The sequence below is a fragment of the Rhinoderma darwinii genome, chromosome 7, assembly GCF_050947455.1.
Source record: "Rhinoderma darwinii isolate aRhiDar2 chromosome 7, aRhiDar2.hap1, whole genome shotgun sequence".
Lineage (NCBI taxonomy): Eukaryota > Metazoa > Chordata > Amphibia > Anura > Rhinodermatidae > Rhinoderma > Rhinoderma darwinii.
In genome coordinates, this window is record NC_134693.1 from 10,754,844 (window position 1) to 10,781,378 (window position 26,535).

At 40.6% G+C, this 26,535-nt stretch overlaps 1 protein-coding gene across 7 annotated transcripts in view; it reads right to left on the reverse strand.

The window, feature by feature from the left end:
• Positions 1-7,648: 7,648 nt before the first annotated feature.
• KANK4 (KN motif and ankyrin repeat domains 4) overlaps positions 7,649-26,535 on the reverse strand; it is a 100,553-nt gene continuing 81,666 nt past the window's right edge. For all 7 annotated transcript variants that reach the window (XM_075832725.1, XM_075832724.1, XM_075832723.1 and 4 more), the window contains 4 exons: positions 22,768-22,987; positions 14,075-14,217; positions 10,743-10,943; positions 7,649-7,866 (listed from right to left, as the gene is read on the reverse strand). In XM_075832725.1, the coding sequence (XP_075688840.1) occupies positions 7,738-7,866; positions 10,743-10,943; positions 14,075-14,217; positions 22,768-22,987 (693 nt within the window). In that variant the 3' untranslated portion in view covers positions 7,649-7,737. The remainder of the gene's footprint in view (positions 7,867-10,742; positions 10,944-14,074; positions 14,218-22,767; positions 22,988-26,535) is intronic.

The window sequence follows — 26,535 nt, forward strand, 5'->3', positions numbered from 1 at the left end:
GATAGATAGATAGATATGAGAGAGAGAGATAGATAGATAGATATGAGATAGATAGATAGATAGATAGATAGATAGATATGAGATAGATAGATAGATATGAGAGAGAGATAGATAGATAGATAGATATGAGATAGATAGATAGATAGATAGATAGATAGATAGATAGATAGATAGATAGATAATAAATAGATAGATAGATAGATACATGTAGGATTGATATGTGACCTGGTCCTCCTTCCCTGGATTCAAGACACAGATGCAATTGAATATTGTAGTGGAGCTACAGAGGGCAAGGTTGCCATGTTAGGCTCCCAGAACCGGTGCTCAATACCTTCTGTGGCACTGGTGGTGCATTGACGTCATCGTGCCGCCTTAGTCATTCCGCAGGAACCTCACTAGAAGAAGCCAGACTGTGACGGTGAGGGGAGCCTCAGGAGGGGAGTAATCTTGACTGGGGTGGCAGGGAGCTTCATTTTCTCTCCAGGGGGCACAGCATGGGGCATTATTTTTTTCAGGGAGCACAGTGTGTGGTATGTTTTAATTCAGGGGGGTATAGAGTGAGGCATATTTGTATTCAGGGCACACTGTGGGTCATTTTATTTAGGGGCACAGTGTGGGGGATTTTTATATTCAGAGGGCACAATGGATAAATATGAATACAAAGTAATAACGCAGACGTCACTAGGACTCTGATCATCCCCCCCCCTGAGAGCTGTCCGCTTGTGTATAATGTAAAGCAATTTGTTTCAGGGTTCTGTGTAGTCGCTGCTGTTTGATGCTTCAGTGCGCAGACGAGGAGCGGCTCTATTAGAACAGGATCTCTTCATGCAAAGAAGCCTTTAGATTTACTATACACACACACAAAATATATATATATCTCTATCACACTCTCCCTACACATGACGGAGGGCTGCTCCAGTCACCTTACAGCTGAATTTACTGGTAGGTTTTTTTTTTTATTCCAGAGCAGGGGGTGGAGGTTAGAACAAACTAAATGGAACAAATCTTCTAATCTGATACCATTAATGCAAATATGATACTTATTACTTATGTTAAAGATGGTGTAAAGTTAAACCCCCCCCCCCCCTATAAAAAAATTAAAAAAAAAGAGAAATTCTAGCCTTGATCTGTGTCCTGACTATGAATTTGACCGCCTTCTCCCCAAACTTAAAAGCAGGAAGTCTCAGCATAATCTCAGGAACCAATCAGTATCTGAATTATGTTTAGCCAATCATCTGCATGTAACCAAACCCTGTGGGGGAGACTTTATTAAGCTTGGTGTTTCGTACACAGTCCACACACAACGTGAATACTACAGATTTTCCACAACTTATTTCATTACCGCAGAGTATTACAGTACCAGAAGTGGGTGAGGTCTGAACAAATCTCATCCACACGCAGCCTAAAAAGCCCGCCGTAAAAACGGGATGAAACGTCATCACAGGCCGCCAGGCTGCAGGACGTTAGAGGGACGCGTCGCTATGGTTACAGTTAAGTATAGACTTTTTTTTTTTTTTTTTTTTTTTTTTAAACGTGCTGTTTTCCGCAGCGGACATTCTAGCTAAAAAACTGCACCACAGTTTGGTGCAGTTTTTCGACGGAATTCCCTGCGGCCTGGAGGACGATTACGCTGTGTACTTTTAGGCAGCGTATTCACTGTGTGTGAACTTACCCTTAATAAATGTAGTCAATCTCTGGCCCTCCGTGAGCCAGAAAGTCAAATCCATGAGCTCAAATCCAAATTCCGGTGTAAATCACAGTAAATTTGTAGGTCCGCAGAGTCCCTGCGGTTCAACCCACCTTTTTTTTTCTTTAAAGTGACGCAACCGGCACAAAAGTTGCTAATTTTCTTATGTAAATTGAGAATTTTGTGCGGTTTGTGCCTTTTCTATGCTAGAAAACTGGTGAAGAATGAGTGATAAATTTTCCCCCGTCTGCAGCGGAGGACTCGCCATCAGTGCAGGTCATCACTATGAACCAACCATGTCAATGATCTGCAGCTATTGAAGACTTCCGTGATCTGGGAGAAAGTTGTGGTTACGATGGTCAGGGGGCGGAGTTTCCAATCTCTATAGGGATATTGTTTTATCCTTTTGCTGTTTGTACCCCTTTAATTTTTACATCGTTTTTTTTTTTTTATATTTCTTGTTTTTCTCGGGTGGTTGTTTATACACCATCAGTTCAATGGGGGAAGTACATAATTAGTAAAACATCGCTGCTTTCTTCCAAAAACAGCGCTACAACTGTCCATGTCTTATCAGGTATTGCAGCTCCGCTCTGTTGAAGTGAATGGGGCTGAGGTGCAATACCACACAGAACCTGCAGACATGTGTGGCGCTGTTTCTGGAAGAAGGCAGCCAGTTTCATCTTCATGCCTAGAATAAAATTCACCTGACCAATCTGTGCCTCCACAATCTGTGCCTCCACGCTTTTAACCCTCAGCTTCCTGCAACAATTTTGGCCTAACATGCCTTGCCAGAGGAAATACCTACCCTCAATCGATGCAGAATGCATGTGGAATTTGGTCTGTGAATTCACCCATAAGAATAAAGGGCTCGAAATCAGGGTTGTTTTTTGCTTGGCCTTCGGGGGCCCACTACGATGTCAGAACCTGGGCCCACGGTAGGATTCTCTAACACTCAGATGGGCTAGTCAGGCCTTTACAGTCTGTTAGATTTTTCTGCTTTGCAGTCACAGCAGAGGCCATGATCACGGCTGCAATTTATTTATTTCAGTTACTTATATAGCGCCAACATATTCCGCAGCGCTGTACAGAGGTCCACTTTTTTACTGTCCCCATTGGGGCTCACAATCTAAATTCCCTATGGGTATGTTTTTGGGGTGTGGGAGGAAACCGGAGTACCCGGAGGAAACCCACGCAAACACGGGGAGAACATACAAACTCCATGCAGATGTTGTCCTTGGTTGGATTTGAACCCAGGACCCTTGCGCTGCAAGGCAATAGTGCTAACCACTGAGCCACCGTGCTGCCTGCTCTACCTTATTTTAGAGAGTAGCAGTGGGGGCACCAAAGTCTAATAAGTAGCTAAGAAGAAAAGAACTAAAGGGGGTGGGGGTCTTAACTGCATTTGTTGAGCACCTAGAATGATACAATATGAATTCAGGTATTAATTTGCAGAAAGAGATGACAAATGGCAAGTTATATTTTATTGCTTGACTTGACATAAAAATATATAACAATAATTGGTAGAATAATATGCGGCAAGTTAAAGACGGAAAACGTTACAGAAAAATACAAGGAGAAAGTTAAAGAAGATACAAAAGATAAAAGATAAGTGCATTGATTAATTGGGCATTAAAGAGTCAAACTATGGAAGCTTTCTAATATAACGACGTAGTCCTCATACTGAAGATCAGGGGTTACATGAGCGAGTACAGTGTATATACATTGCGGCTGTGCGGAGGTCTGAACTGTACAAACTCTTCTGACTCCCATTGTGCTGTAATCTCTTAAAGAGACAGTAACAATCATGTAGAGCGGATAGTCCAGCTAACAGACTGGGACTTGTGGTGAGGTCTCTGGCCTGCCTGCCTCTGCCCCTGGATTATAATGGCATTTGGCACTTTAGCACATAAATGTAATATTCAGGTGATTGATGCCATATTACACGAGGGACCGGGCTGCCCCGGACCACACAAGTTTATAAAAATCACATCTTAAAGGGATTCTCGGCTGTGCATAATTCCTTTCTTTAGTAGGGTCCTCTTACAGTAAGCTGATCATAGGGCATCCTGCTGCTGAGACCCCCAGTGATCAGTAGTGATCTGTGGGGGAACCTGGCTGCGAGTGTTCAATTTCCCTGCAGCACCACCACTGGAGGAATAAAGCATTACACAGTTCTCATCTAAATCAATGTCCTTGTAATGCATGGACATTCTGCTTCCCCCAGACAGTAGAAATGAAGAGTAGCTCCAAAGAGCTTCTCTCTCTAAGGATATGTTCACACGGCCTTTTTTCGGGCTGTAAACGGTCGAAAAATCAGAAGCAGAACGCCTCCAAACATCTGCTTATTGATTTCAATGGGAAAAACTGCATCCTGTTCCGATGGGCCGTTTTTTTACGCGGCCGTTTTGAAAAACGGCCGCGTAAAAAAATGGCCGCGAAAAAGAAGTGCAGGTCACTTCTTTGGACGTTTTTGGAGCTGTTTTTCATTGACTATAGAAAACAGCTCCAAAAACGGCTGTGAAAAACGCAGCGGAAATCGCGAGTGGCTTAAAAAGCTCCGTATTTTGAGACGTTTTTGAGTTTGTGTGTGATCATAGCCTAATAGATAAAGTTGTGAATGAAAGACCCCAAAATATTACCTGTGAGTTCCCTAATTGAGTTAGAAAACCCATTTTCATATACCCTGACAACCGTTTTAACATCGATTATATTTATATCTAAAAGTAACTGAAATTAAATGTTTTGTGGGGTTTTTTAATCATAAAAGAAAACTGACATTTATCTGCAAATTGTTCTCTTAATAAGGTATCTCACCATTATCTGTTTTATATATAATTAATCTTTATAAAGGTCGAGTCACTGTGTACATACATTACATTACTGATCCCGAGTTACATCCTGTATTATACTCCAGAGCTGCACTCACTATTCTGCTGGTGGAGTCACTGTACATACATTACTTATCCTGTACTGATCCTGAGTTACAACCTATATTATACTCCAGAGCTGCACTCACTATTCTGCTGGTGGAGTCACTGTGTACATACATTACATTACTTATCCTGTACTGATCCTGAGTCACATCCTGTATTATACTCCAGAGCTGCACTCACTATTCTGCTGGTGGAGTCACTGTGTACATACATTACATTACTTATCCTATACTGATCCATAAAAGAAAACTGACATTTATATGAAAATTGTTCTCTTAAAAAGGTATCTCACCATTATCTGTATGTACACAGTGACTCCACCAGCAGAATAGTGAGTGCAGCTCTGGCGTATAATACAGGCTGTAACTCAGGACCAGTACAGGATAAGTAATGTAATGTATGTACACAGTGACTCCACCAGCAGAATAGTGAGTGCAGCTCTGGAGTATAATACAGGATGTAACTCGGGATCAGTACAGGATAAGTAATGTATGTACACAGTGACTCCACCAGCAGAATAGTGAGTGCAGCTCTGGAGTATAATATAGGTTGTAACTCAGGATCAGATAAGATTAGTAATGTATTTACAAAGTAACACAACGTCTTATATAGATTAATTCTATATGGAAACTGTAAAGTGGTGGACGTGTGCTTTCAGGAGACTCGATAAACATCTGTACATGCTAGAGAGATACTCTTTGCCAAAATCTTAAACTTGCTGAAATATTAAAATGAATTCATGATAATGATGTTTAGCTTCAGTGAGTCCCGGCTGCTCTCCATTTAGGAGTCTATTTCTGTCTTGGCTGAGAGGAGAACGTGTTTTAATCAGCTAAAATAAGAATGGAAACATTTGTAACCACAAGTATCACTGGACGAGCTTGGCAGTATCAACGCAATTTGTGTGTTCGCCAGGGAAAATATTGTAATCCCTGATCGAGCCACTAGAACCACCAGCATCTCAGTAGGCAGCTGGTGTTTAGTGTATCAAACAGAAAAAGTTACAGTTTGCTGCAATTTGACAAAACGCTGCAAAATGGCGGGGTTTTGCCACGGTTCATGGGGAGAAAAAAAAAACCGTTTTGACCCTGATTTGTTAATGGTCTTGTTCAAGACATTTTAATTAGGTACTGATGAGTCAAACGGGTGTGCCTATCTCTAAATGAGTCTATAGGGCGGAGCCTGTATACCTAATCAGTGAAGGCTTTGGCCAATCACATATAAGGTCACATGACAGGCCAATGAGCTGTTAGGAAGCTGCTAACTGATGGTTTTCAAGAGGGCTGGAAAGGGGAGGAGTCTAATGAATATTCCAGAGGTGCCATTTTTTGTGACATGCGAATGATGAACGAGACCTTATACATGGAGCTGTGGTTGTCAATCATTCATGAATTTGTGCTCTTTTTTTTTTTTTAGTCTAGATCCAGTTTTTGCTCTTTACAGCTATAAACTTATTGTTAAGTATCAGCCTTCTCGTTGTATGTCCCTAAATGTCCCATTCATTCCCCTTGCAGCTGACTCGGTCTAGTTGCGGAATTAAAAAATAGTTTTGTATCAATTTAACCAAAAAAAAAGTTGGAAGCTGATTAGTTACCCGTCTTCATAAATCTTCTACCAGACAATACAAATCGGAGCAGTGAGCCGCTCTTAGCTGCGTAATCGATACTCCGGTGGCTTCTGTATTTATGGTTCTGAATTCTATGATAAGAATAAGCAAATAATTTTGTGCTAAACATATTTTGTGCTTTTATTTTTTTTTAAAGGGGTATTTCCATTTTAAAGTGGTTGTCTCATCACAGACCGTCCCTTTCATATATAGGAGCCAGCACGCAACACCGAAGCCGTGGCTAGCCAGACATTTCCCCTGCAGTGGCCCCTACAGAATAAATGTAGTATTACATGCAATCTCATAGAAGGGGTTCTGAACGGGAGAGCCCCCTCTTTGACGTTCATATGCATAATAGAGCATATGGACAAATGTCTTCATGAGAACCCCTTTTACGGATTTATGGCATACCCATAGGATGACAGGTGTGGGTCCGAGAAATCGGTGATTGGGGATCACAGGACCCGTTTTCCCGATAGACGAGGTTTCCATATGTGGGACCCGCACCTATCTGCATTACTGCGATGGGAATACCCCCTTTAAAACAAACCTTGATTGAGAGTAATGTCATTTGGCCCCTGGAGCTCTTGCCTGGTCCGGATCCTGTATTCTTCACTGTTGTTATGTGCTTAAAGGGAATATAAAAATAGTATATACTGTAATATATTATGTACACAGACTATTCCTGCTCTCGTACTACAAGAGAAAACCGTTATGTCCCGTTATTTAGAACATTATAAATGCGCCATGACATCATCCTTCCTGTGCCATGACATCATCGGACCAACTGAGAGCATCTTGGGGGGGTGGGCACATATATAAAAATAAGTCATTTTGCAAAAAGTTTTCAATATTTTTCTCAAACATGCTCCATATTCTAAAAAACAAAAACATTGCGGATAAATGTACTAAACTTGCCTCTATAGATTGGCGTAAATCCACCAAAAATCATTCATTGCCATATAGGATGTAGAGCTTTTAAGGAGCAGCATCAACATGCAAAGCTGTCAAATGAAAGCCCCAGCAGGTAAGACGGGTCGGTGTGAACATGTACTAGGTGAATAATAAAAAGTGTTGCAAAAATGTAAAAAAACTTCTAAATTAATTGTTTCCCCTGCTATATTTCGCGCTTCAGACTGATTAAAAAAAAAACCTGTAGGCCAATGTAAGTAGTAGTGTCAATGTGGGGCATGCTCATGACAAATCAGCCACCCCCCCCCCCCCCCCCCAATGCTAAACTTTGTATGCCAAAAACAGAGCATGAAAAATTGGGGGCCAGAACCTACGTACGTATGTCGTCAATTTTTATAAATGTGCCCAGATATGTAGAAGTCAAGAGAATGGACATTGGTGTGTCAGCCATGGATGAGTCCGGACCCCTGGCAGCTGAGAGCAGGAACATATACACATATTTTGAATAGTTGACAATGCAGAGATGGATGATATCCGCTCTCAGTGTTCTGACCGTGGTGAGCGCTCAGAAGAATGAGTCTTTTGTCCTTCATAGTTATTTACAATGAGCCTCCTTCTCCCATGTCACTGGAGGGGCAGGAACGTCGGAGTTCTGTGTGGGCTTGTAGAAGTTCTGCAATCTCACTGTGGGCGGAATCCAGCACAATAGACAAAGCAGAGTTGCCAGCCTGTTCCAAAAAAGAAAAAAAAATCTCAAAAACTAGGTTATATAAATGATATGTAAGGTATGTCATATAAAGACTGTAACCCTGCCAGAAAATCTCCTAGGTGCAAAAATTCCGCAAATGATGAGACATGATCTGCAACGTGTAGTAGAGTTAAGTTTGTCATTCAGTTCAGACTTTGCATTTGCAGCAGTTTTTAAGCTAGATATAATAAATGTAAAATCTCATATTTTGTAATTAAAAATAAATGTTTGTAATAGTGGCCATAATGGTCGTCAACTCTCTCTCTCTCATATCTCTCTCTAATTTCTCAGGGACTTATGTCAAGTCCTGTATAATAATCTAAATCTATGGGGGTATTTAGGCCATAGCAAGGCACGGCATAAAACTAGGGTACACCGTAACGTTATAATTGGTGGGGGTCCAATGGCTGGAGCCCCCCTATCTCTGGAACGAAAAGACTTACGAAGAGCACCGCGGCGCCTATATTTTTTCTGGGCACCACTATGGCCATCCTGGCACTGTACAGACGCTGCTTCTCAGCACCATACACATGAATGGGGACATGTTGAGGTTCTGTGTACAGCACCAGGGAGGTAACAGCGCTGTGCAGAGGGAATGCTATAGCGGACTCTGCCCCTTATTTCTTGCTTTATCGATGGGGTCCAACTGCTGGGACCCCCACCGATCACAAGTGATGGTATACACCAGTGATATGCTGCTATTTGCTAGTTTTTTTAATAGATGTAGAGGAAAATGTGGTTTAAGTGAAAATTCTGACTTGAGTTGAAGACCTGAGACTGACTGGTTGCTGGGGGCTCTCTGCCTGACAACCCCACTGAAAAATCTCTGGTTGCTAGGCAGTGTAACCCTAGCAACCAGACTTATAATTCACTGTACTTGCATTGTAGCAAAGTAACTACATTTACCCAAATCCTCAGCGTGAAAAACACGGACAGCGTATATAATAGATGGTGACAGTATAATCTACTAGTGATAATTATAGCTCGGCCATGACAGTCAGCCAATCATTATCTAGAAGGAATTTACTTCTTAATAACGTCACTAATAAAGTGTCCCAGATTGTAAGTAATGTCTAAAGAAAATATCCAGAATATTACAGCCATGTAAATAGATCAACTGTTCTTTTATTTTGCACTGGCACCGAATTTACTCAACTTTGCCAGATCTTACAGGACAAAAGTTCCGGATATAAACTACATTTCTCTCATAATTTATTACAAGTAGATGATGCAAGTGGATAGAGAGAGAGAGATATGAGAGAGACCGAGAGATATGAGAGAGAGAGATATGAGAGAGAGAGAGAGATATGAGAGAGATATGAGAGAGCGAGAGATATGAGAGAGACAGAGAGATATGAGAGAGACAGAGAGATATGAGAGAGAGATATGAGAGAGAGAATGAGAGATAGAGAGAATGAGATATATGAGAGAGAGATATGAGAGAGATGAGAGAGAGAGATATGAGAGAGAGAGAGAGAGAGATATGAGAGGGATAGATATTAAAGTTCGAAAATGTGCAACTTAGATTCTGGAACACTTGGCAAGAAAAACTATTTTATTTGCCACCCAAAAATCTATGTTACAAAATATAAGCGAACAAGGAACGTCCTGAGAGAAGAGACATTCCATCAGCGTGATATTTACTTTGGCTACGGAACATTAGCAGCTTCTGCCACGTCTATGCCAGCTCCCACATACCGGGCATGCCAGGCTTATCTGTATCAGGATTTATATGCCAGGTAAGTGATAAAGGGAATGTTTTGTAGCAGTAGAGATAAAGTTCCGGATATTATTTGATAAACGACCCCATATACACAGATATATGCAGGTGAAGGCTTGTAATGTCCTGGTGGGGCCTCCATCCATTAGTGGAGCAGCCGGTGGGAGTTGTGGTACGTGTAATAATCTGCAATAATGTGCGAAGGAAGGAATTCGACTCCTCATGTCAAATATGATAAAGTTCATAACACGGGAAATTCTCTGGCAGTGGAAGGCTGGAGGCCGGCCGGATGGAGCTGCCACCTTGGCTGGGGGGAAGCCTGGGCCAGTCTGGGTGGTCTCCTGTACATTAGAGGGGCCTGTACTGGAACATTTACATATTATGGAGCACAGGGGAGGCAGATATGTCCATCATAATCAGTACCGCTATATGTGCCACTTCCTCCTATAGGTCTCATCTTCAGCTAGTGCCTTATACTATTTTCTGAATTATTGGACGGGGTGCGGATTATAAAAAGTTATCAAAGGTCTGTGGAAGGCGATTCCACATCTAGACAAGATTAGGTCTCCCACCTGTGGCTCTCCAGATGTTGTGAAATTACAACACCCAGTGTTTTCCCCTAGACTTTTCTGTAGTTCAAAAAAAAACGCCTCAAACACAAAAATGACAAAAATATGTGACTACAAAAAACGCAACCCAAAAGAAGCTTGTAAGAAAATCTGAAATGTAAGCAAAAAAACCAACATAACACTTCCAGAAAACTTTTGATATGTCATGAAAGACATATCATAAGATTTGATCAAAGGGCTCCGGGTGCCGTTCATCACTGAAACGAAAGGACAGAACCCCTCAGTGATGAGCGCCAATCACAGCTAACGGTGCAGAGCGCTCAACTGAGCACTTCTGTTACTTCGTTTCAGTGTTGGTGGTACACCCGGACTCTTTAAGCTCCTATGATGCCACATGTTTTGTCCATTTAGTGGAGTAAAAGTAACGACTGCTAGTAATGTAAATGCTACGACAAGAACTACTACTGCTATTACTACATAAATGGTTAGATTTCTTGCTTTTTTTGGTATCGGACTAGTTTCGAGCACCAACAGCAGCTGAACAGGAGACAAATGGGTCATTGGTACCTTATCTGTCAGCTCTACGTCACAGTCCGGATGAGATATGAGTAGCTTCACGATTTCCAGATTTCCCACTTGGCAGGCGATTATCAGAGCGGTTTCTCCATCCTCGGCCGTCTGGTTTACATCTGCCCCGCAGTCCAGCAAAACTTTTACCATGTCTGAGCGTCCGTGGCTAACGCCAAGCATCAGTGCGGTTTGTCCTCCCTGTAACAATCAATAGGAACAGAGGAATCAGCTGTCTGACAACCAGTAAAGGGATAGGAAGGGTCAAGCCTTGTTCACACCGTGCTGATCTAGTCCTTACACTGAGAGAGGTTCTCCAGTGTTATACATATAAAGCCTCGGTCACATCTGCGTTTGGTATTTCCACTGCTCTGCTCCGTCATAGGAGCAGAGCAACGAAAATCCTGGATTCGTTGCATGGCAGAAGCCATGGATACTCTACGGAACCCATTTGTCTGTAATTTTACCGGATAAAACAGTGCAGCATGCTGTGCTATTTTGTCCAGTATTTTTGACCGGCTCTGTGACGGAGGCCCCTAACCAAGCCTCAAATGCAGATGTGAACGAGGCCTAAAACTTGCTCGTACTACAATGAAAAGTGTTGCAACGGTTTAATATACTTTGTGTTTTAATTCATCATTTCAAGATCTCTGCTTGCTGTTAGTAAAGTGAAACGACATTTTACGTTAAAGCCTGTCCTGACGCGAGACAGTGTATGAGAGCTCCTTCTTGTAACTACCTGTGCACTTGTGTCCATTAAACATTAGCAGGACAATGATGCTTCCGTTCCTGACAGCAAGCAGAGATCTTTTAAAGTGTTGAGACATTTTAATACAAAGTATATTAGAAAGTTGCAGAATTTTTCATTCTACAAAGTCAAAACAGGAAAAACCCTTTAACTGGCAATGACCATATACCCCATATTACAGGATAATCTAAGCCTGAGCGTTCTTCACCGTATACTTTCACCTTCATGTTTCTTTGACCTGTTCTCAGATATTTCTGGACATTTTAGAACATTTATTTTAATCAAAAGTAGGAAAAACAAGAATTCTTCCATCTGCAAGACCTTTAGATACATATTTCTGTGACATCACCGTGAATACATTGACATGAGGCAGTGACTGACACAATGGTCCAGTGTCTCAGCTTTCCATCCAGTCTGTGTAGTTACTGTCACTATTCATATCACAGCTGAACATTTATATCTAAACGTCCTTCTGAACGTCCATGCTTTTTCAATGATGTAAGAGTCAAAACGGCTGCCCCCTCTGTGTGTACGGAGGTGTAAATAAGTGTATTCAGGACTGGCATAGGGGGTAGAGGTTGCATTTGCACCCAGGCCCATGTGCTTGGTGAGTACACGGCTCCTTCTCTGCCATATCAGGGACCAGCAGCAATGTAAGTAGAGTATACAGAGAAGGCGTTGATATATATTCTCAATGTTATTACACAAACAGATATTTCCATCCACAAATGAACAGAGAGATCATATTCATCAAAGACGGTGGTCCTCGTCCACAACAGCTGCAAAGACTGGCAAACTTGGCACAACCATTCGAATGGGCGCAATTTAATACCACATTCTCTGCAGGGATAATTGTGCTGGCGCCGGTAGCTTATGCAATGAGTGACAGCTGTCCACCAGGCGTTTCAGCGCTTAGAACCCCCCCCCCCCCTCCCCTCCCCCATCACCAGAAGGGTCGCAGTATTTTAGGTAAAATTATTGTCCTCCTCTCTGGACAACTCCTTTAGTTCACTTAGGACCAAGAGCATAATAGGTAACCTTAAGCCCCTATGGCAAATCTTGGAGCCCCTCTCTGCCATGGCCACCATCAGCAGTGAGGTCAGTAAATGTGCAGGTTCTGATTATTATGGTCTTCACTGACCTCTGTGTCTCTTCCTTCCTTGGCCCCAGTAGACTCTGCATTCCACTATCTGCGGCCTCTCCCTTCCTCTCTCCAGCAAACTTCATTTCCCTTTCTCCCTCCAGCGTCCATTAACAACAACCCCTCTACCTTATTGAACAGGTGAGGGGGGCCCCTTCGGCTGCGAGGCCCCATAGCAGATGTTATTCCTACTAGCCTTATAGTTACTTGCCTAGAATCTGAAGCAGCAATACAAACCACTGAGCTAAACTCATACATACATACATATATACACACACACACACACATATATATATATATATACACACACACACATATATATATATACACACACACACACACACACAGATAGCTGAATCCCGTACAGACCTCGCTGCAACAACATCACATAGCAGAGCGGACAGGTAATAAGTACACACATGTTTACACGGCTGTGATCTCACACATGACACCCCCGCTATTCTTTGGCCAAGTTTTTTATATTTATTCCAAACAATTCCTCTGTAATTTTTGGCACGCTGAAGTCATTCAGAGAAAGGATTTCGTTATAATTACTCCTACTGTACTAAATATCTACCGTATGTGTTGCAAGTTACATTACTGAAGAATCAGGTGTTCCTTTGGGCTCTTTGCTCTCCAGGGGCTGATGTACCAAGTGTAGTGCCCCTCCCCCCCTCATGGTTTCCTAGTAGAACCTTAAAGGGGTTCTCCATTTTGGGCAATTTATTAGAAGGGTCCCTTACACTGATCACAAAGTGTCCCTCTCCTGGGACACCCTGTGATCATCTGTAATCTGTGGGGAAACCTGGCAGTTAGAGTTTAGTTTCCCTGCAGCGCCACCAGAGGAGAAATGAAGAATTACACAGTGTCCATTCATATCAATGTGTTGCCTGTGTTATACAGGACAGGACAGGTCCTCCAGAGGGAGACGCTCTATGTAACCGCTCTCCACTCTGACCAAGAGATGAAGAAGGGCCCCCAACCATAAGATAAAAGTGTGCCCTGCTGCTGGGACCTCCAGCGATCAGCTGTAATCATATTATATTTTATTTCCACTGCAGCGCCACCACAGGGCAAACAAAGCAAGTCAAGTGGTGCACATTGAAATAAATGGGCTATCCATGTGATGTATGGAAGTTCTGGGCCCTCCAGAAAAAGAGGGACACTCATTGTAGCCACTTTTGAATCCAGGTAATTTATGGAGATCCCAAATGAGGGAGGACCCTTCTCTAATAACTCAACATGTACAAAGAGTATATTTGAAAATGGGTTTTTTAAACCAGACAACCACATTTCCTAGTCTTTGATGCCCATTGTTATAACAGATTAGAACAGATTATGACATTCTGTGTTCTGTATATATAACTAGGTTGTATAACAATTTAATCTGCAGTAGATTATAATTCAGGTATACCGTATGTGTATTTGATCCCAGTCACATACCTGAGAGGCAGAGAGATTAACATTTCCAAGAGTCAGGAGAGCCTTCACCACTTCCAGGTCTTCATCTGTCTCTGCCGATGCTAGGGGGGTGAGCATCACTGGGGTGTACCCCGCTTTATTCTGATGATCCACATCACAAACACCTAACATAAAAAAAAGGAAAATGCTGTATATTCTGAGATCTCAAAATTTGATATATATCTATTTCCATCATGAAATTCCACATTAGGACTTATGCACGCGGCTCTGTTTTGTACGGAGCTGTAATAGGGCTTGTACAGCGGTGACTGAGACCCCTACTATACCTCCGTATGCCTCTGATTTCTTCCATCGGACTCATTAGCTTTAGCGGTTTTGTGCTTCTCCGTAATTCTACCTCTTGGTTTTTACTGTTGTTGCATGGAAACCATCAACAAGCAGGTTAGCTGCTGTTGACAGATCTTAGTATGACCTTTGTTTATTACAGCTGAGTGAATACCAGGGTGGTGCGTATTAACACATGAATATTAATTGATTCTGATTAATATATGAATAGTCAACACTTGCATCCTGTATTTCTGTGTTAAAGAGCCTTATTTTTACTGCCAATTTATTTATAACAGAGTCCATTTAATGAGTAGGGCAGCAGGGGGCATTCTGATGTAAACAAGCCAATCAGACCCACAACTAACATACAGCAGGACACTATTGTGCGCTCAAAATGCTAAACAGGCACATAATACAAATAGCAGATCTGCCAGCAGCAGCTTGTTGATGGTTTCACTGATCTTATAGCCAATGTCAATCAATTGATGAAGCTTCATTTTAATAAACTGGTCAATGCAGCAACATCATTTTTATGTGCAGTTGTTTAGTTGCATCCATGTGAGGAGAAAACTATCCAGACAATAAACGGTCCCCGACTGGACTGACAATATAAGATGGGTAATTTAACTGGTTTATGTGTGCCAAGTCAAAAACCATCAATCACTAGGATGCACGATCAATGCTTAAATTAGAGACATGTTCTGAACTAAATTAGATCAGATCCAGCTGTACAGACATCATGAGGTCTGACATGGCTGGATACTGATAGCTCGGCTGGAGCATTTATTTTTTTTTTCAGTTTCTACGGACTGATCGGGTATATTCGCACAGTGCGGTGAAATCGGTGCGGTAAAAATTGTGATACGACTGTAAAAGTGTGAATAGACCCATACACAGTTAGATAAGAAGAAACCTAGAAATAAAAATGCCATCTGTGGTTGCAATAATTGCTGTGCTTATAGAACTTTGGAGCAGTCCTCGGATGTACAGTGGCAGATTTAATTTTAGATTTGACAGGTTATAACAAGTTTGTAAAAATCAGGATCACCTCTGAGCATCATTTATAGTTTATAGATATAATCTACATAAAAAGTTTAGCCACTTTGCAAATACATGACATTATTTATCTTGTACTGATCCGGAGTTACATCCTGTATTATACTCCAGAGCTGCTCTCACTATTCTGCTGGTGGAGTCACTGTGTACATACATTACATTACTTATCCTGTACTGATCCTGAGTTACATCATGTATTATACTCCAGAGCTGCACTCACTATTCTGCTGGTGGAGTTACTGTGTACATACATTACATTACTTATCCTGTAGTGATCCTGAGTTACATCCTGTATTATACTCCAGAGCTGCACTCACTATTCTGCTGGTGGAGTCACTGTGTACATACATTACATTACTTATCCTATACTGATCCTGAGTTACATCCTGTATTATACTCCAGAGCTGCACTCACTATTCTGCTGGTGGAGTCACTGTGTACATACATTACATTACTTATCCTGTACTGATCCTGAGTTACATCCTGTATTATACTCCAGAGCTGCACTCAGTATTCTGCTGGTGGAGTCACTGTGTACATACATTACTGATCCTGTACTGATCCGGAGTTATATCCTGTATTATACTCCAGAGCTGCATTCACTATTCTGCTGGTGGAGTCACTGTGTACATACATTACATTACTTATCCTGTACTGATCCTGAGTTACATCCTGTATTATACTCCAGAGCTGCACTCACTATTCTGCTGGTGGAGTCACTGTGTACATACATTACATTACTTATCCTGTACTGATCCTGAGTTACATCCTGTATTATACTCCAGAGCTGCACTCACTATTCTGCTGGTGGAGTCACTGTGTACATACATTACATTACTTATCCTGTACTGATCCTGAGTTACATCCTGTATTATACTCCAGAGCTGCACTCACTATTCTGCTGGTGGAGTCACTGCGTACATACATTACATTACTTATCCTGTACTGATCCTGAGTTACATCCTGTATTATACTCCAGAGCTGCACTCACTATTCTGCTGGTGGAGTCACTGTGTACATACATTACGTTTCCGCCTCTGACCTCCCATTGACTTCAATGGGAGGCAGAGAAAGCGTATTTCGCGCTGTTTTATGCCCGCGGCGCTCAATCGGCGTGCAGGGAGAGGAATATCTGCCTCAAACTTCCAAACGGAATTTTGAGGCAGATATTCCTCCTGTAAAATACCCTGTGTGAAAATAGCCTTATACTCCAGAGCTGCACTCACTATTCTGCTGGTGGAGTCACTGTGTACATACATTACATTACTTATCATGTGCTGATCCTGAGTTACGTCATGTATTATAATCCAGAGCTGCCCTCACTATTCTGCTGGTGGAGTCACTGTGTACATACATTACATTACTTATCCTGTACTGATCCTGAGTTACATCCTGTATTATACTCCAGAGCTGCACTCACTATTCTGCTGGTGGAGTCACTGTGTACATACATTACATTACTTATCCTGTACTGATCCTGAGTTACATCCTGTATTATACTCCAGAGCTGCACTCACTATTCTGCTGGTGGAGTCACTGTGTACATACATTACATTACTTATCCTGTACTGATCCTGAGTTACATCCTGTATTATACTCCAGAGCTGCACTCACTATTCTGCTGGTGGAGTCACTGCGTACATACATTACATTACTTATCCTGTACTGATCCTGAGTTACATCCTGTATTATACTCCAGAGCTGCACTCACTATTCTGCTGGTGGAGTCACTGTGTACATACATTACGTTTCCGCCTCTGACCTCCCATTGACTTCAATGGGAGGCAGAGAAAGCGTATTTCGCGCTGTTTTATGCCCGCGGCGCTCAATCGGCGTGCAGGGAGAGGAATATCTGCCTCAAACTTCCAAACGGAATTTTGAGGCAGATATTCCTCCTGTAAAATACCCTGTGTGAAAATAGCCTTATACTCCAGAGCTGCACTCACTATTCTGCTGGTGGAGTCACTGTGTACATACATTACATTACTTATCATGTGCTGATCCTGAGTTACGTCATGTATTATAATCCAGAGCTGCCCTCACTATTCTGCCGGTTGGTAAAATTCAGCAAGCCTGTTGATAGACACAAATTTAACAGCTTACCTGAGCCCCTTAAAATGCAAGGGGATAGATAGTTAGCATTTCCTACATCAGAAGACTGTACAGTGCCTAATGTAAAGATGACGATTGATTGCAAATTACCCGAGCAAATTCTGTACAGACCATCAACAAGAAGAGAATGCGGAGAGATTTTAACTAAGAAGCCTGCAGATATTTAACACATTCATGAATGAAAATAGCCTATAAGATTTCTGTAACACAGTATCAGTATATGTAAAGTGAGGGATCTGCTTACCCACAGGGGGATGTGCTGTTCATAGGTCTCCCTGAACATGAACTAGTGTAAAAATTATTGAAATCTGTAACTTTTTCCATTGATAAAAGAAAAATGTCAAGTACTGCCTGTGTTTTACCTTGGATCCACAATTTCGGGGTTTTGGACCATCTCCATTATATACTGTCAAAAAATTCCTTTAGCAGTAACTTATTAAATTGTATTCAATAATATTATATATTCCTTATTAAAAATGTAACAAAATTTTGAATTCTTCTGATCTTTGGCTTTGTGCACACAATGCGTTTATGCAGCGTTTTTTTGCGTCATATTAACATTGGGCCTCTGCTATTTTTTCAGGGGCAACATTACTATAGTTATTGCAACCCTCTTGGGATATATATGATGGTTATTTACCATCCTTACGTTACTTGTCATTTTCTTATTAATAAATGGTTATTTGCACTTTTTTATACTATGTGTCCTCTATATAGATGCGCGTTATTAGCGCAATATATTTGGACTCTCAAATTTGCATGTCCGTCGATATATAAAGCAACTGTGATTAGTGACTGGGTAATATCCCTGTCACTTTTCATTAGGCTGTCACTTTAAGATTCTCTTTCTCCCCTTTACGCTGTGTAAAGACGCTTGTGATTGTGTGCACAATTTTCAAAATAAAGTTTTCTTTATTGACAACGAAAACCATACAAAGATGGCCGCTGCTGGCTATGAATTCTATACCAAGATGGCCACCGCCTGCTTCAAAGTGGCACTGCGCATGCGCGAAATAGCGTTCGAGCGAGATACTGTCTTGTCATAGACAGTCGCCACTCACTTTTTAGGCGCCGGAAATACAACCCGAATGCATGGCTCCGAGGTAAACACAAGGCTTATGTTTTTAATCTGTTTATATTGTGTGCATTTGTATTTCCATTAAAATCGTTCACTAATTATCAGTTTTTCTGCCTTAAAACTGGATGGCCCTGATTGATCTGAGGACCATCATGTGTATATGTTGGCACATTTTTGCATTTTTATTGATGTAATATGATTGTATTCTTGTATTTATTCATTTTCATGTTAATCACTTGCCTAATGAGAGCAGTTGTGGGGTCTCCATATATAGCACATGTTTTTACACTACTTGTATGCTTGAGAAAGGCTCCATGTAAAGAGCCGAAACGTCGCACAGGGGCTAATAAAAAGCCGTTTTTTCACCACTATTTGGAGTGCTGTCTCTTATTGGACGAATATTGAGGAATTGGGAGCGGTGATTGGGCTCCTGGAACGTGCACCCACCTGTATTCCTGACTGGTGCTGCTGGATGGTGGAGTTTCAATATGTAAAGTTAGTTATTTACAAAGTTGCTTTGGCTGTATGTCGTTTATATCTAAACGTAAAACTATAAAATGGCAGACCAGCGCTTTAATCAATCCCCAATAATCCTGAGATGCCGCCTTCTCACTTCTACATCATTCCCTGCTGGCTCTCCAGGAGATGACATTTATATTAAAAGGCTAGAATCTTATTTAGAAATCGAAGATAAATATATCAACCAGGGTGGTATAAGTCACATCCCTAGAACATACATAGGCTTTACAAAACACAAAATAGGTAGCGCCTCACTCTAGCGGTCAGCCGCCATACGAAAGCGCCATCATACAGGTTCTAGCATTGACACAGTGCCCGAGGAAGATCATGGTATTGACCGAAACGTCACACGCACTGTTACTGGCTGTAATAAATCATTCATTTGGAAAAATTCCCCATCTGGTGTGCATGGTACTTTCTTTCTATTGGATCGGGTTGGGCCCCTACGCATGCACCCAACGTTCAAACCCAGTGCTATCCAAACATGGAACAGCTCATAGACAGGGGTCACCGAGCAGGGGTCACCCCCATTATGATGTCTATATGCCCTGACAGGGCACATGGACAAGGATTGTCATTATGAGACAACCCCTTTAAAGATGCCAATTACATCTCTATATACCTTTTTAGCTGGAAGCTACAGATTTGGGTAATTGACATGTCCTATAATGTATATCTGGGTATGGGAGGCTTTCACTTAAATGACAGAATCATTGTGTAGTGCCAGGTGGGTAACGTTCTCCAGCACTTGAAGAATAAGTCCCTGCAGCTGCTGTACATACAGCCGCCGCAGAGCTGTCCGTCACAGTAGCAGAGCCTGATATCAGACAGAGGAATCATGGGATCAGACATCAGCAGATGACAGATCTTCTCCCATCGAGGTCCTTGAGCTACAACCTCCAGCCCTCTACTTTTCCCCAGTGAATTGACTAATGGGTTTTCCAGGTCGCTCGGCAGATATAGCGGACGTGTCACGATTACTAATAGGATGATTTAGGGAACACGAAGGAAATCATTATCTTTAAGTTAAAAAGTTTCCACTCAGTTCTTTTTTTTCGATTAATGACAAAACACAGGGAAGAGATTTAACATCCCGGCCGCAGAGTATTGTCCCGATAACGGATGCCTGGCAGACGCCGGTCTGGAGGTTCCTGCGATGAGCAGACATTCCGTCACAGAATTGCAGCAAATCAAACACTGGAGCTAAATACTTTAATGAAGGCGACTTGTTAACGATGCCCTTTAAACTGCTCAACAGTAAAATTGGAAATAGTACTTAGCTTGCAACGTAAATTACCTCGAGCTGCGTTTTCAGAGCAAATTACAAATCAGGTAGATGTAAAGTTCCCTCGAACAATTCAGGATTTGGCCATTTAGTTATTCGTGCTTTCAATATGATTTAACCCAAACAGTAATCATAGCAGTGTCCGAATTCTCGCCCCAGTAATCCAAGCCGTGCCACAAAACATTAATCACAACATCATTCCCTAAGTCCTAACAGTTATTGCAGCAGTGTACCCCCTCTTACACCCTGTATGAACAGTAATATACCCCCTCTAAGAACAGTAGTGTACCCACTTACCCCACAGGCTCACAGTAGTCGATTCCCCCTTCCCATACTATTTGCAACAGTACCTTTATTTCCATTTCCCCAGCAGTCACAACAGGGCCTTTCCTATCACTTCCCTTAGTAGTCACAGCAGGGCCTTTCCTTCCACTTCCCCAGTAGTCACAGCAGTGACTTTACTTTCACTTCCCCATTAGTCACAGTGGGGCCTATCCTTCCACTTCCTCAGTCACAGCAGGGCCTTTCCTTCCACTTCCCCAGTAGTCACAGCAGGGCCTTTCCTTCCACTTCCCCAGTAGTCACAGCAGGGGCTTTCCTATCAGTTCCTTAGTAGTCACAACAGTTCCTTTCCTTCCACTTCCTCATTAGTCACAGCAGTGCATTTCCTTCCACTTCCCCAGTAGTCACAGTGGGGCCTTTCCTTCCACTTCGCCAGTAGTCACAGCGGGGCCTTTCCTTCCACTTTGCCAGTAGTCACAGCGGGGCCTTTCCTTCCACTTCGCCAGTAGTCACAGCGGGGCCTTTCCTTCCACTTCCTCATTAGTCACAGCGGGGCCTTTCCTTCCACTTCCCCAGTAGTGCCTTTCCTTCCACTTCCCCAGTTGTCAGAGTAGTGCCTCCCCTTTCCTTCAGTAGTCACAGAACAGTCCCCTTTGCCCCAGTAGTCATAGCAGTGCCTCCTCCTTTCCCATAGTAGTCACAGCAGTTGTCTCTTTTTATTTACCAAATCAGAAGTTTGATCAAGCTAAACACTGGAATCACTTGTTGTAATAATATTTTTTTTATACCTAATAATTATACTCTGTGATAATGTTGGGCAACTGCACAATTCTCTATGTTCTCAACGTCTCTCCTTAAATTGCATTTTGTATAACCAAGAATAAAGGGAGTTATGATAAAGCTGTGATGTATTTATCGTGTGGGCATTTTACAACAGTGCCTCAAGCTATGTTGGTTTATGGTAATTTTGTGGACCTTTTTTTAATCACACACCTATTATTCCAAATACAACAAGAGGGAGTGGTGGATAACACAGAATTTGAGGGCACCCCCAGCCAAAAATAGTCCTTCTGTGCAGTCACTGTGTGCAGTCTCTTTCTCCTGTAAGCTCAGCTGTTTGTCTTTCAGACTTCTCTTGCTCTCATAATTTAAGAACAGCTGTGTGACAGCTACTATAGTCAGCCATATTACAGCTCATGGTGCTGCATGTTCTGTCACCCAGTCACTGCTCTCAGCTCTGCCCGACAGTTCGCGTGTTGCTGCAGCGCAGAAGCTAAAGCATCACTGCACATAACCTGCACACTTAGCAGCGTCATATTGTACATATATTCTGTGTGTACACACACTAACACAATGTAAATAGATATATTTCTGTATGTCATAACAAAATATTTCTCATAGATTGTACCCTAGGAGAACCCCCTACAAAAGGTCCTCTTGTAATAGAATGTTACAGTCTGTGTGGACCTATTCAATGATTCTACATTAATAAGGCTCTGTTCACATTGCGCTTGAGCTCTACGTTCGGTGTATGTGCTTAAAAAGCTCCATAGGACTCCATTAACCTGACGGATGCCAAAAGAGTGTCTTTTTGGCGTCAGGCCCGTTGTTTTTTTTTTTAACTGTATAGAAAATCATCGTTTTGTTTTTCTATACAGATGGAGCCTGCAAAAAAACGTATACCGTGCTATATAAAAAAAATTTTTAACCATTGGAGCCTATTTATGACGTATGCCACTGTATACCTATGGCATATGTCAGACGTAATCCTCCCAACCTGTACCTCTAAATGAAGGTTCAAACACAGCTTTTGAAGCGCCGCTACTTTTTTTTGGTTGCTTTTGCAACTTTTTTTTCCCCATGATTTTCTTAATGATATCTTTTTCACACGACAGTCACATGAAAAACTGAGTTTGTACACGTGACATAACATTGGATCGCAGAGCATGCTGGGACTTATCTAACAAGGTCTCTGGCGTCAGTCACATTTTTCCAAAGTTGTTATCCAGGAGAATTAAATAATGATACAATGTAACAGAATGAAACGTTCCTCACCTGTGTCCAGAAGCAGCTTAACTATTGTAAAGTTGGAGTGAGATACGCTGTAATGCAGGGCGGTATTCCCATTCTCATCAGCGATATTGACCACCATCTGCAATAGCTGCGGGCTGATCGATCTGAATTCCTCCAGATAAACTGCAACCAGATCTGGGGAGGACGTCTTCTGGCTGGAGACTCGGAACCACTCTTGGCAGACGGTGTATAACGTTTGTCTCTACAAAACAGAAAAAGTTATGATTTAGTTACCGGCTCTGGCCAAAGCGTGATGTCTATCTCCAAACAATCCTGAGATCACCACAAGTGAGGAGTAACCGCAACCCCATGTTCTAAGAGATTCCATATAAATCAAGGTTTATTGGAGATGTGGAGCCTCTCTCTCCGGAGCGGATTCAGTTGTTTACACTATAATAACAAATCCCTGTGGGGCTCAGATATAAGAGCGATGGGATGAGATCACTACAGAAACTTGGACCTGATTCGAGAGTGGACCTCTAAAAGAGTTAAAGGGAAATTCTGGGAAAAATGAGCTCCCATTGTAAATAACACTGACTGAATAGAAGGAGTCACAGACATGGCACACCCCTCTATGACATCCATAAGCTCTGATAAGGTGGTCTTGAGTGGACTGCCCCTTTAAGATTTTAGGCTCTTTGTCCATTTTCAAACATATGATTGAGAAGTTCTAATATATGATTGTGTTTTACTGGATATTGGGGCTTTTCTATAATCGGATACACTGCAGAAAGCACGTAGGCAGAATCTGAACAAGGGCTAAATAATCTAAGTTGCAGATCTCTAGGTTTATAACATTGATGTTGACCGGTTTAAAAAAGACCGATTGTTATATTCTGCTGTGATCGCACAGAAACAACTGACAATTATCAAACCGGTGCAATGATAAATAAAAATAAAAGTGCCGCAGATTCTGTATTTTCTATGTGGTGTACAGAGGGTATAACAGGGCACTCACCCTCGGAGTTAATTAAATAGTCTCTCAGGAGAAGACTGCACTTCTGTCTCGTTATAAGTATAATGAGGACCTCAGCATGAAAGGTTATTTTTAGAAAATTTCTCTGCTAATCTTGTGAACTCAGTGCGAAATAATTCTTTCTTAAAGGGAAACTGCAGACAGATAGGAAAATACGGCAAATACATATTTTCAACCATTGGGGGCAGTGTTATAGTAGTTATATTCTTATATATAGGGAGCAGTATTATAGCAGTTATATTCTTGTATATAGGGGGCAGTATTATAGTAGTTATATTCTTGTATATAGGGGGCAGTATTATAGTAGTTATATTCTTGTATATAGGGGCAGTATTATAGTAGTTATATTCTTGTATATAGTGGCAGTATTATAGTAGTTATATTCTTGTATATAGGGGGCAGTATTATAGTAGTTATATTCTTATATATAGGAGCAGTATTATAGTAGTTATATTCTTGTATATAGGAGCAGTATTATAGTAGTTATATTCTTGTATATAGGAGCAGTATTATAGTAGTTATATTCTTGTATATAGGGAGCAGTATTATAGCAGTTATATTCTTGTATATAGGGGGCAGTATTATAGTAGTTATATTCTTGTATATAGGGGGCAGTATTATAGTAGTTATATTCTTGTATATAGGGGCAGTATTATAGTAGTTATATTCTTGTATATAGGAGCAGTATTATAGTAGTTATATTCTTGTATATAGGAGCAGTATTATAGTAGTTATATTCTTGTATATAGGGGGCAGTATTATAGTAGTTATATTCTTGTATATAGGGAGCAGTATTATAGTAGTTATATTCTTGTATATAGGAGCAGTATTATAGTAGTTATATTCTTGTATATAGGGGCAGTATTATAGTAGTTATATTCTTGTATATAGGAGCAGTATTATAGTAGTTATATTCTTGTATATAGGGGCAGTATTATAGTAGTTATATTCTTGTATATAGGGAGCAGTATTATAGTAGTTATATTCTTGTATATAGGGGTAGTAGTATAGTAATTCTATTCTTGTATATAAGAGCAGTATTATAGTAGTTATATTCTTGTATATGGGGGCAGTATTATAGTAGTTATATTCTTGTATATAGGGGCAGTATTATAGTAGTTATATTCTTGTATATAGGGGGCAGTATTATAGTAGTTATATTCTTGTATATAGGAGCAGTATTATAGTAGTTATATTCTTGTATATAGGGGCAGTATTATAGTAGTTATATTCTTGTATATAGGGAGCAGTATTATAGTAGTTATATTCTTGTATATAGGAGCAGTATTATAGTAGTTATGTTCTTGTATATAGGGAGCAGTATTATAGTAGTTATATTCTTGTATATAGGAGCAGTATTATAGTAGTTATATTCTTGTATATAGGAGCAGTATTATAGTAGTTATATTCTTGTATATAGGGGGCAGTATTATAGTAGTTATATTCTTGTATATAGGGGCAGTATTATAGTAGTTATATTCTTGTATATAGGGGCAGTATTATAGTAGTTATATTCTTGTATATAGGGGGCAGTATTATAGTAGATATATTCTTGTATATAGGAGCAGTATTATAGTGGTTATATTCTTGTATATAAGAGCAGTATTATAGTGGTTATATTCTTGTATATAGGGGGCAGTATTATAGTAGTTATATTCTTGTATATAGGGGGCAGTATTATAGTAGATATATTCTTGTATATAGGAGCAGTATTATAGTAGTTATATTCTTGTATATAGGAGCAGTATTATAGTAGTTATATTCTTGTATATAGGGGCAGTATTATAGTAGTTAAATTCTTGTATATAGGGGCAGTATTATTGTAGTTATATTCTTGTATATAGGGGCAGTATTATAGTAGTTATATTCTTGTATATAGGGGCAGTATTATTGTAGTTATATTCTTGTATATAGGGGCAGTATTATAGTAGTTATATTCTTGTATATAGGGAGCAGTATTATAGTAGTTATATTCTTGTATATAGGGGGCAGTATTATAGTAGTTATATTCTTGTATATAGGGGGCAGTATTATAGTAGTTATATTCTTGTATATAGGGGCAGTATTATAGTAGTTATATTGTTGTATATAGGGGCAGTATTATAGTAGTTATATTCTTGTACATAGGGGCAGTATTATAGTAGTTATATTCTTGTATATAGGGAGCAGTATTATAGTAGTTATATTCTTGTATATAGGGGCAGTATTATAGTAGTTATACTCTTGTATATAGGGAGCAGTATTATAGTAGTTATATTCTTGTATATAGGGGTAGTAGTATAGTAATTCTATTCTTGTATATAAGAGCAGTATTATAGTAGTTATATTCTTGTATATGGGGGCAGTATTATAGTAGTTATATTCTTGTATATAGGGGCAGTATTATAGTAGTTATATTCTTGTATATAGGGGGCAGTATTATAGTAGTTATATTCTTGTATATAGGAGCAGTATTATAGTAGTTATATTCTTGTATATAGGGGCAGTATTATAGTAGTTATATTCTTGTATATAGGGAGCAGTATTATAGTAGTTATATTCTTGTATATAGGAGCAGTATTATAGTAGTTATGTTCTTGTATATAGGGAGCAGTATTATAGTAGTTATATTCTTGTATATAGGAGCAGTATTATAGTAGTTATATTCTTGTATATAGGAGCAGTATTATAGTAGTTATATTCTTGTATATAGGGGGCAGTATTATAGTAGTTATATTCTTGTATATAGGGGCAGTATTATAGTAGTTATATTCTTGTATATAGGGGCAGTATTA